The sequence below is a fragment of the Salmo salar genome, chromosome 21, assembly GCF_965601325.2.
Source record: "Salmo salar chromosome 21, fSalSal1, whole genome shotgun sequence".
Taxonomy (NCBI): domain Eukaryota; kingdom Metazoa; phylum Chordata; class Actinopteri; order Salmoniformes; family Salmonidae; genus Salmo; species Salmo salar.
Window position 1 is genome coordinate 50,069,452 of NC_138311.1, and position 12,564 is coordinate 50,082,015.

The 12,564-nt window shown below is 39.7% G+C and overlaps 1 protein-coding gene across 1 annotated transcript; it reads right to left on the bottom strand.

The window, feature by feature from the left end:
• Positions 1 to 10,592: 10,592 nt before the first annotated feature.
• On the bottom strand, positions 10,593 to 12,142 carry LOC106582431 (trace amine-associated receptor 13c-like). Its single transcript, XM_014165537.3, has one exon. It carries the CDS (start codon positions 12,076 to 12,078, stop codon positions 11,119 to 11,121), a length of 960 nt encoding a protein of 319 aa, XP_014021012.1. The 5' UTR covers positions 12,079 to 12,142; the 3' UTR covers positions 10,593 to 11,118.
• Positions 12,143 to 12,564: the final 422 nt, after the last annotated feature.

Here is a 12,564-nt window from a genome sequence, read left to right on the forward strand (position 1 = left end):
TTTGTGACATCAGCTGATGTAAAAACATTTGATTGATTGGTTGATAGTATAGAGAGAGAGAGAGAGAGAGAGAGAGAGGCGAGAGAGAGAGAGAGAGAGAGAGAGATAGAGAGAGAGAGAGTAATATTACACTATTAAATAGTAGATCATCACTCACAAACACAGATAACGCTTCATAGTTGTTTATAGTTTCATATCATAGTTTGATCATAGTTTGTCAAGGTTTCTAATTATAGTTTCTAATCACAATTTGAATGTAGTTGGCCATAGTTTCGAATCATAATTTCTAATCATAGTTTCTAATCATAGATTCTATTATGAGAGGTTTTGATATAGTAAGAGGGTCAAATAGAACCTAAGAGGGCAGAAACTATTGTCTACAAACAGTATGAATAAAAACAATGACTACTGCTCAATGGATAAATAAACACATTTTTTAAACATACATGTCATTACTAAATAATATATATATATCTATATACAAACATAACATTGAATATTCAACTCACTTTCAAAAAGCTCCATGAGCAAGAAAGGATTCCCAGATAATCTTTTAGATATTCTGTCTTCAGGATGTTCTGGGCTGATGGCTGTTGGAGAGGGGAGGGGCAGTTGAGTGAGCTGGGGCCTTTTATGACCCTGTCTATGGGAGCCTGTCAGCTTGTGACATGATGAGAGAGTGAAAGAGGGAATACCTGTAAGATATTTTGTGATTCAGCTCTATAAACACTAAGCTTTTTGTTACATTTCAGTCTTCTGTGAAGTATTTACAGTGTCATATCGTGATGCAAACTCAAAAATGAATATATTGTCTGAGGTGTATACTTTTGTTTCCCAGTAGATTTGTTTGACTGCCCCTGATTTAGCCCACTACATTAAAAGGTTGTTAAGGGGGTAAAATGATCTGTTTAACTTCCCTGGGCTAGTCAACAGCCAGTGGAATCGCGTGGCGCGAAATACAAATACCTAAAAAATGCTACAACTTCAATTTCTCAAACATATGACTATTTTACACCATTTTAAAGACAAGACTCTCGTTAATCTAACCACATTGTACGATTTCAAAAAGGCTTTACAGAGAAAGTAAAACATTAGATTATGTCAGGAGAGTACACTGCCAAAAATAATCACACAGCCATTTTCAAAGCAAGCATATATGTCACAAAAACCAAAACCACAGCTAAATGCAGCACTAACCTTTGATGATCTTCATCAGATGACACTCCTAGGACATTATGTTATACAATACATGCATGTTTTGTTCAATCAAGTTCATATTTATATCAAAAAACAGCTTTTTACATTAGCATGTGATGTTCAGAACTAGCATACCCACCGCAAACTTCCAGTGAATTTACTAAATTACTCATGATTAACGTTCACAAAATACATAACAATTATTTTAACCTGTTGGGGATAGGGGCAGTATTTGCACGGCCGGATAAAAAAACGTACCCGATTTAATCTGGTTACTACTCCTGCCCAGTAACTAGAATATGCATATAATTGTTTGATTTGGATAGAAAACACCCTAAAGTTTCTAAAACGGTTTGAATGGTGTCTGTGAGTATAACAGAACTCATTTGGCAGGCCAAAACCTGAGAAGATTCCAAACAGGAAGCGCACTCTCTGACCATTTCATGGCCTTCTTGATCATCTCTAAACAAAACAGGGGATCTCTGGCATGACGTGACATTTTCTAACGCTCCCATAGGCTCTCAGAAGGTGCCAGAATGATGAATGGTGGCTTTGCAGGCCCTGGCTGAAAAACATTAGCGCATTTTGTAAGTGGTCGATCTGAGGACAATGAGACTGGAGGCGCGTGCACGAGCCGACACCATGTTTACTTTCTCTCTCTCTTTGAACGAAAACAACGACTCCCGGTCGGAATATTATCGCTTTTTTTACGAGAAAAATAGCATAAAAATTGATTTTAAACAGCGGTTGACATGCTTCAAAGTACGGTAATGGAATATTTTGAATTTTTTTGTCACGAAACGCGTTGGGCGCGTCACCCTTCTTTACCCTTCGGATAGTGTCTTGAACGCACGAACAAAACGCCGCTATTTGGATATAACTATGGATTATTTTGAATCAAACCAACATTTGTTATTGAAGTAGAAGTCCTGGGAGTGCATTCTGACGAAGACAGCAAAGGTAACCAAACTTTTCTAATAGTAAATCGGAGTTTGGTGAGTACCACACTTGGTGGGTGTCAAAATAGCTAGCCTGTGATGGCCGGGCTATCTACTCAGAATATTGCAAAATGTGCTTTCACCGAAAAGCTATTTTAAAATCGGACATAGCGATTGCTTACCTGTTGGGGATCTTATCCCGATATCGGGATTCATTGTCAAGAGACCACGGCGGGAAATTCAAAAACTGCAAGAATCTAATAATTTCAATTTCTCAAACAATCAACTATTTCTCACAATTTGAAAGATAAACATCTCCTAAATCCAACCACATTGTCCGATTTCAAAGAGGCTTTACGGCGAAAGCATAAAGTTAGGTTATGTTAGGAGAGTACATTGAAAATAGCTGTGTGTAATGTTTTGTCAATTCAAACACAGGCGTCACCATAAGCGGATAACCAGCTAGAATTATACACCAACCTTTGACAATCTTCCTCAGATGACACTCCTAAGACATTATGTTACACAATACATGCATTTTTTGTTCCATCAAGTTGATATTTATATCCAAAAACAGCATTTTACCGAAGCGGTGAAAATCAGATTTTTTTTTCTCTCAAATGCTTCCGGTGAACAACGTTACAAATCACAAAATTACTATTCGATAACATTGGTAAATTATATTATTGTCATTCAAATATTCATAGTTTAACATTTCGTAAATGCTACTGCAATGCCAGATTTCAAAATAACTTTACTGGGAAATCACAATTTGCAATAAACCGGGTGCTGTGCTAAGAACAATAGGCTAGGCTATACAGGTTAGCACCATATGTAACCATGTAATATCAAAATTACTATTGTCAATATTCCCTTACCTTTGATTATCTTCATCCATTGGCACTTCTAGAAATCCCAGGTCCACTACAAATGTGGTTTCTTTTGACAAAGTTCATAATTGATGTCCAAATAACTCCAAGTTGTTCCATGTTGTTAGCGCTTCGGTAGGCTACTAAAAAGTAGCGCGGGGGGGGGGGGGGGAGTCACGGCGAAAAGTAAAAAAAATAATCTATTTACATTGTTCAAACATGTCAAACGTTGTTTAGCATCAATCTTTAGAGCCATTTTTAACGTGAAACATCAGTAATGTTTCAACCCGACCTCTCCTGTGTCTTGAAAAACGTCTTTGAAAAATGTATGGCATCACATGATTGCGCAGGTGCAGCCAATAATGAAGTGACGACATCCCAGGGAGGTCAACTTCTCTTCCTTGCCATCCGGTCTCTGTTCATCATAGACGCTTCAAACAACTTTATAAAGATCGTTGACATCTAGTGGAAGCCGTAGGAGTTGCGAAATGAATCCTTTCTCACTATGGTATCTATAAAACAATGACACTAAATAGTACAGTCACAAAATTCAATTTTTTTTTAATCTATTTTTCACAGGTTTTTGCCTGCAATATGAGTTTTGTTATACTTACAGACACCATTCAAACTGTTTTAGAAAATTCAGAGTGTTTTCTATCCGAATGTGTTAATAATATGCATATCCTAGCTTCTGAGTTGGTGTAGGAGGCAGTTAAAAATGGGCACATATTTTTTTCAAAATTTCTCAATACTGCCCCCGAGCCTCAACAGGAGTTTTGTATCTATAATTCTTAAAATAATTGTTATGTTTTTTGTGAACGTTTATCGTGAGTAATTTAGTAAATTCACCGGAAGTTTTCGGTGGGAATGCTTGTCACATGCTAGTCACATGCTAATGTAAAAAGCTGTTTTTTTTTTATATAAATATGAACTTGATTGAACAAAACATGCATGTATTGTATAACATAATGTCCTAGGATTGTCATCTGATGAAGATCATCAAAGGTTAGTGCTGCATTTAGCTGTGCTTTGGGTTTATGTGACATTATATGCTAGCTTGAAAAATGGGTGTCTGATTATTTCTGGCTGGGTACTCTGCTGACATAATCTAATGTTTTGCTTTCGTTGTAAAGCCTTTTTGAAATCGGACAGTGTGGTTAGATTAACGAGAGTCTTGTCTTTAAAATGGTGTAAAATAGTCACATGTTTGAGAAATTGAAGTAATAGCATTTCTAAGGTATTTGAATATCGCGCCACGGGATACACTGGCTGTTGAGTAGGTGGGACGCAAGCGTCATACTGGCCCAGAGAGGTTAAGACTTATAGATACAGAACTCCTTTATGCAATCGCGGTGTCAGATTTTAAAATAGCTTTTCGGCGAAAGCACATTTTGCAATTAGTTGGGGTGTGTGTGTTTGTGTGTCTGAGGCCAGGCTGCGTGGATGGTGTCAGGTTACAGTAGGACCCTGAAAAGGACCAAATGCCTTCTTTTCTAAGAAAATAGAATGAACAGTCATTCCTTAAAAAATGTATTATACAAATAATAATGTATTGGGTATTAAAGTGTAGTATTTGTTTGATAATAATATGTACAATTTATAAGAAAATAAAACATTTAAAAAAAACATGTTGTATAGTCTAATATTGCACAGTGAACTTTTAATAATTGTAATATGTATGCATTTCTGTCCTAAACATTTAGAAGAAAATAAAAGGTTTGAAAGAAAATTGTGTTAACATTCAATGAATGACATCACTCTCTCTCTCTCTCTCTCTCTCTCTCTCTCTCTCTCTCTCTCTCTCTCTCTCTCTCGCTCTCTCTCTCTCTCTCTCTCTCTCTCTCTCTCTCTCTCTCTCTCTCTCTCTCTCTCTCACTCTCTCTTTCTACACAAGAGAAATTGGTTGGTTGGGGTGTGTGTGTTTGTGTGTGTCTGAGGCCAGGCTGCATGGTTGGTGTCAGGTTACAAGCGGAGAGAGATAAAAAAAAAACCTGATCAAGGAGAAAAAGTCTTTCCTACAAAACAAAATATTATATATTTAAACATTTATTGGGCATTAAAGTGTAGTATTGGTTAATAATAATATGTACGGTTTAGTAAAAAAACTTTACTGGTATAGTTTAATATTGCAAAGTAACTTTTAATACTAGTAATATGTTTGCATTTCTGTACTAAAGATTTTGAATAAAATGTAATTGACCTTTTATGAAATCTCTGTCTCTGTCTCTCTGATCTGTGTATCTCTCTCTCTCTTTCTCTCTCCACACAAGATAAATTGGTTCACTGGGGTGTGTGTGTGAGCGTGTGGTGTTTCTTTAATCTGTTTAATCTTTAAACTTTTTAAAAGAGTTCTCAACGATATATATTTTAATGGTCAATAGTTTGCTCTTCTAGGGGGTCCCTTAACCACAAGGGGGAACTGTATGTACACAAGGGGGAACCCCTAGTGTCTTTGAATCAACTGTTATAAACCGGTCATTTATATTTTTACATTTCTTTTATTTTATTTAACCTTAATTTAACGGGGCAAGTCAGTTAAGAACAAACTCTTATTTACAATGACGGCCTACTCCGGCCAAACCCGGGCGACACTGGGCCAATTGTACGCCACCCTATGGGACACCCAATCACTGCCGGATGTGATACAGCCTGTATTCGAATCAGGGACTGCAGTGATGCCTCTTGCACTGAGATGCATTGCCTTAATATTATAGACTACAAATAGAAGCACAGCCGAGAACTGCGCAGTGACACAAGCCTACCAGATGAGCTAAATAACTTTTATGCTCGCATCGAGGCAAGTAACACTGAAACATGGATGAGAGCATCATCTGTTCCGAATGACTGTGTGATCACGCTCAACGCAGACGATGTGAGTAAGACATTTAAACATGTACCTCGAGCATGCGCTGACCAACTGGCAAGTGTCTTCACGACATTTTCAACCTCTCCCTGTTTGAGTCTGTAATACCAACATGTTTCAAGCAGGCCATCATAGTCCCTGTGCCCAAGAACACTAAGGTAACCTGCCTAAATGACTACCGACCCGTAGCACTCACGTCGGTAGCCATGAAATGCTTTGAAAGGCTGGTCATACCTCACATCAACACCATTATCCCTGAAACCATAGGCCCACTCCTATTTGCATACTGCACCAACAGATCCACAGATGATGCAATCTCTATTGAACTCCACACTGCCTTTCCCCACCTGGACAAAAGGAACACCTATGTGAGAATGCTATTCATTGACTATAGCTCAGCATTCAACACCAAAATGCCCTCAAAGCTCATCACTAAGCTAAGGACCCCGGGACGAAACACCTCCCTCCGCAACTAGTTCCTGGACTTCCAGACGGGCCGCCCCCAGGTGGTAAGGGTAGGTAACAACACATCCGCCACACTGATCCTCAGCATGGGGGCACCTCAGGGGTGCCTGCTCAGTCCCCTCCTGTACTCCTTGTTCACTCATGACTGCACGGCCAGGCACGACTCCAACACCATCATTAAGTTTGCTGATGACACAACAGTGATAGGCCTGATCACCCACAACGATGAGACAGCCTATAGGGAGGAGGTCAGAGACCTGACCGTGTGGTGGAAGGGCAACAACCTCTCCCTCAACGTGATCAAGAGAAAGGAAATGATTCTATACGACATGAAAAGGAGAACCGAGCATGCCCCCATTCTCATCGACGGGGCTGTAGTGGAGCAGGATGAGAGCTTCAAGTTCCTTGGCGTCCACATCACCAACAAACTAACATGGTCCAAGCAAACCAAGACAGTCGTGAAGAGGGCACGACAAAACCTATTCCCCCTCAGGAGACTGAAAAGATTTGGCTTGGGTCCTCAGATCCTCAAAAGGTTTTACAGCTGCACCATCAAGAGCATCCTGACGGGTTGCATCACTGCCTGGTATGGAAACTGCTTGGCCTCTGACCACAAGGCACTACAGAGGGTAGTGCGTACTTCCCAGTACATCACCGGGTCCAAGCTTCCTGCAATCTAGGACCTCTATACCAGTGTCAGAGGAAGGCCTTAAAAGTTGTCAAAGACTCCAGCCACCCTAGTCATAGACTGTTCTCTCTGCTACCGCATGGCAAGCGGTACCGGATCGCCAAGTCTCTTGTGTGAAGAGAGAGAAAGCTGTCATTCATTGAAGGTAAATACAATTTTCTTTTAAAATATTTTTATTTTCTTCAAAATGTTTAGTACAGAAATACATACATATTACAATTATTAACAAGTTCACTATACAATATTAAACTATATTTTTTATACTAAACCTTTATATAAATCATACACGTTATTATGACACAATACTACAAATGCTTTCTTTTTGATGATAGATCAACCTTCTTGCCGTTAAGCCCAAATTCTGTCTTTAGGACAGAAGGGACCATCTTTGTAAATGTTCACGATGGTGGAAAAACTCTTGCACTTGTTTCATCATATCAAGCACCTTAAACCAATCTCGACACTTGAAGCTAAAGACAGACACAAAATAGTTGACCTCTGTGCAAGTGTTTGAAAATACATACAAAATAACAGATATGGTTGCATTTGCGCTATTGAATTTAGAACAACCTAAAATTGTAACTTTGGAGTCTGGACAATACGCTACTGAGGAGATTCGAATGGCTTTCAAATCATCTCGCCCGAAGACTTCCTCTTCGAATGCATACCCAGGCAGGGATGTTCCAAGCAGGGCCTGTTCGATCTGTTTTCAATCAATCATTCAATCAAATTGTATTTGTCAAATGCGCTGTATATAACAGGTGTAGACCTTACAGTGAAATGATTACTTACAAGCCCTTAACCAACAATGCAGTTTTAAGAAAAATAAGTGTTAAGTAAAAAATTTAAATAACAAATAACAAATAGTTAAAGAGCAGGTGTAAAATAACAGTAGCGAGACTATATACAGGGGATACCGGTACAGAATCAATGTGCGGGGACACCGGTTAGTCAAGGTAATTGAGGTAATATGTACATGTAGGTAGAGTTAAAGCGAATATGCATAGATAATAAACAGAGAGGGGGGGACAATGCAAATCGTCTGGGTAGCCATTTGATTAAAAAAAATATAATAATAATAATAATAATAAAAAAGTATAATAATGATAGTAATAATTGCTACACAACTCTCACCAGCAGGTGCCAAAAATTTAGGAACATACAAGACATGCCTTAAAATATGTTAATGAGACAGAGACTCTTTCCACACCAACAAACGTTTCCCGACAATGCACCATAATTAATACAGTAAGTTACTGGTGAAATTACAAAATCGGTTAACAGTGCAGAGCACGGATGCCCCACCCTTGACTTCAAAGCACTAGCAGAGAACTGGCGTAAACCGGGTCGTTACTACAGACTGGTGCTGACAACAGACAGTTTCATGTCACACCACCCGGGGAAGGCTGTCCCGTTCAGGTAAACCATAACCATCCCAGAGTTCCATGCCTCACCGGTGGCTGTATCGCTGAACCCGCTCGTGCCGCTCTCTGAAAAAGAAGAGGAGCGCTGTCGACATCCCGGTGATGCCCCCTACAGAAGAGGAGCGCTGTCGACCTCCCGGTGATGCCCCCTACAGAAGAGGAGCGCTGTCGACATCCCGGTGATGCCCCCTACAGAAGAGGAGCGCTGTCGACATCCCGGTGATGCCCCCTACAGAAGAGGAGCGCTGTCGACCTCCCGGTGATGCCCCCTACAGAAGAGGAGCGCTGTCGACATCCCGGTGATGCCCCCTACAGAAGAGGAGCGCTGTCGACATCCCGGTGATGCCCCCTACAGAAGAGGAGCGCTGTCGACCTCCCGGTGATGCCCCCTACAGAAGAGGAGCGCTGTCGTCCTCCAGGGGATGCCCCCTACAGAAGAGGAGCGCTGTCGTCCTCCTGGTGATGCCCCCTACAGAAGAGGAGAGCTGTCTACCTCCCGGTGACCCCCCCTACAGAAGAGGTGAGCTGTCTACCTCCTGGTGATGCCCCCTACAGAAGAGGTGAGCTGTCTACCTCCTGGTGATGCCCCCTACAGAAGAGGAGAGCTGTCTACCTCCCGGTGATGCCCCCTACAGAAGAGGTGAGCTGTCTACCTCCCGGGGATGCCCCCTACAGAAGAGGAGCGCTGTCGTCCTCCTGGTGATGCCCCCTACAGAAGAGGAGAGCTGTCTACCTCCCGGGGATGCCCCCTACAGAAGAGGTGAGCTGTCTACCTCCCGGTGATGCCCCCTACAGAAGAGGAGAGCTGTCTACCTCCCGGTGACGCCCCCTACAAAAGAGGGGCTCTGTCGATCTCCTGGTGAGGCCCTCCACATCATCTTCAAGGACTTTACTGTTAGGACTGGATCATCGCTCCCCTGCCACATAGATTGCCCGTTCCCACTGAATGGTACCAACCACTTCATCCTGACGTCGTTGATTCAACCAGTGTGCGCCCAGTGGGTGTAAAACACTGCAGTAAAACGATTTTAAAATGAGACTCTTTACTCCAGCATTATGGATTTGAGATCAAATGTTTCATATGAGGAGACATTATAGAATGTCACCTTTTATTTGAGGGAATTTTCAAAAACACCTTATGTACCTAGTCCCCCCATTTGAAAAAGTAATAAGTATTGGACAACTTCACTTGTAGTGTATTAGAGGTGGTAACCATTTAAACGTAATGTTCAATTAAATTATGTATTTAGATATTGGTTCCCTTACCCTGTAATCAGTCTATGAACTGCTCTAATGAGTGACTGCAATCCACACTTTGGTTTTGATAGTCACTGCCAACAAACAAGAATGTTATCATTTTCAGACAAAACACGTCTCTTCCTTCAGCACACTACTACAACAGTGTGACTGTTTTGGAATAAAATGTTCAATATATTTCCTTTAACATCCTCTGTGTTGTGTGCTTATTGTTTAACCATTGATATGATCTAGGTCATTTTGAGAACTTAAGGAGCATCAGGTACTGCTGGAATGTCTACCAATAGAATGTCCATCTTTTTGTGATAAATTACACTGGTCACTCAAAACACATTAAGTATTAAGAACGTAAGAATAATCCGCACTTTTGATTAGAGACTTCAAAACGACTTTACTAATGATTAGTAAATGGTTTATAAGGACATTTATTAAACATCTGCTGAATCATTATTACATCCTATAAAAGTTGTTTATAAATGTGTGAATAACTAGCTTACTAAAACAAATCTGGGAGTAATGATAAATGAATGAAGAATAAACTATTTACTAATCCATTATAAATGGTTTATTACAAAGTGTTATTATGAAGTCTTACTAATCTCTATATTAATTCAGACTCAACAGCATCTGAGAGAGCTGCTCTGGTGTGACCCCTGACCTGGCAGCAGTGATGTAGTGACAGTAGTGGTAGTGAGAGTAGTGGTAGTGAGAGTAGTGGTAGTGTTCATACCCAGTATGTTGAGGTTGAAGTGTCTGCTACAGTCTCCTGCTCTGTTGTGTTTAATCATTAATGTATATAGTAGTTATTTATAAATGTGAGAATACCTAACTGACTAACATTTAACAAATGTGGGAGTAATGATTAATGGTGAACAAACTGTAAATGCCTTACAAATGGTTTATTACTGAATGTTATTATAAAGTGTTACCCATACTTGCATATTCTTACATTTTACCATCAACTACTACAATAGACCATTGATTTAGACCTGGAAGTTATCTGATATCATGAGGTACTGTACATTTCAACTTTACTACACTTGTTAAAGACATTGTGTCCAATTAAGCCACTAGAGGGTAATGTTAAACAACATACAGACATCCTCAAAATGTACTTTTTGAATAATTACATACAATTTATTATTAAATAATATGGAACAACCACAGACTTTAGTATTTGGAATATACAACCCAAAATGACTACAATGTATTTTATAAAACAAGCTTAAGCCTTCTTATGCCTTCTCCAAGTCATTCCAATCCAACTCAGGAAAATCATTCTGTATCAACCCCACATGTATCTATGACGAGAACACGGAGCAAGGTAATGTCAATATATTGTTACATGAAAGAAGTAATAACAACAACAAAACAGTATAACATAATTATGTCAAACTAGGGAATAAAAACATAGGAACTATGAACGCCTTAACTTCACCCGAGTTAAAATACGTTTAGCTGTCACTTTGAACCATGGATAAAAGAAAGCATAAATTATTGGATTAATTAAGGAATTAACAAGTGGCAGAAAGCTGATGATGAATGATGATACATTGTCAACTAAAAGAAAAAATAAATAAAATTGAATTGGAATCCAACAAATGAGATAGTTGAAAACAACAATAGCTAGAGTTTTTGCTGCTTTTCTCTCAGACTTATTAGCCTGTACAGGTTTAACACCAGACACACCGGCAGCCTCTTTTGAAAATACCTTTCTGGCCTGTGATCTGGCCACCACAAAGATTTTCATATAAAGTGTTATAATAATAGAACATGGGACAACCATTGTAAATACAAGGTCAATGATATTACCCCACATAAACCCTTCAACAATAAAACATTCTTTCAAACACTGACTGGGTACCTGTACATTTACAAATATTTTTATAATAGCAGCATCATATATGATATAAAAACACCAGGTAGTTAATATACAACACATCATTCTTGTTATTGTTATTTTGGAGTGGTACAATAAGGGATCACACACAGCAACATAGCGGTCAATAGATATCAATACCAAACTGCCCAGAGATAAAGAAGCACATAAACAAGTGATGTAGAAATAAAACACACAGAAATATTCCCCAAAACCCCAGCATGGTTCCATTAATGCTACAGTCGTTGCTGGTATCACAATCAGTCCCACCAGGAGATCTGCCACAGCTAGAGAGAGGATGAGCAGGTTGGTTGGAGTGTAGAGCTGCTTGAAGTGAGAGATGGAGATGATCACCAGTATGTTCAAAAATACTGTAACTGCTGAAAGCAATGAGAAGAATATGTACAGTGTTATGTAGATAGATGTCGATAGCAAAGTCTTTCTGCAAGAAGAGTTTCTGTCTTGAAAACAGTATTGAACGTCTTCATGTTTCTCCATTTGTAGAAAATGATCAAAATGCTGAGGTCCTGCTCCTGCTTGGTCCTGTGTGTGACCCTGTCAGGTCAGACTTCTGACAAACTCTGAGCTCTGCCTCTCTATTTATCCCTGATTGACTGACAGCCACTCCCCTCTCCAGAGTCTCTCTGCACGCACGCACACGCACACACGCGCACACACGCACACACACACACACACACACACACACACACACACACACACACACACACACACACACCATAGCCAAGTGAGCACAGAAACTAAGAAAAAAAATGGTTGGATAAAGAAATCATTTGTGAAAGCATGATGTAATGTATGACAGGATTGGATGTTGCTGTACCCACCTATCCTGTCCTTCAGCCTTACTGATAGTTAGACATGAGAGAAAGGGTTAATTTTCTCAAATTCTGAGCATTTTAATGGAAAAAATGCCATATTGGTGATGATTTGTTACATTTTTTTACATGGGAAATAGCATACATGTGT

Coding starts and splice junctions, on each gene's coding strand:
- LOC106582431 (XM_014165537.3), bottom strand. CDS start 12,078: ATGGAGAAACATGAAGACGTTCAATACTGTTTTCAAGACAGAAACTCT.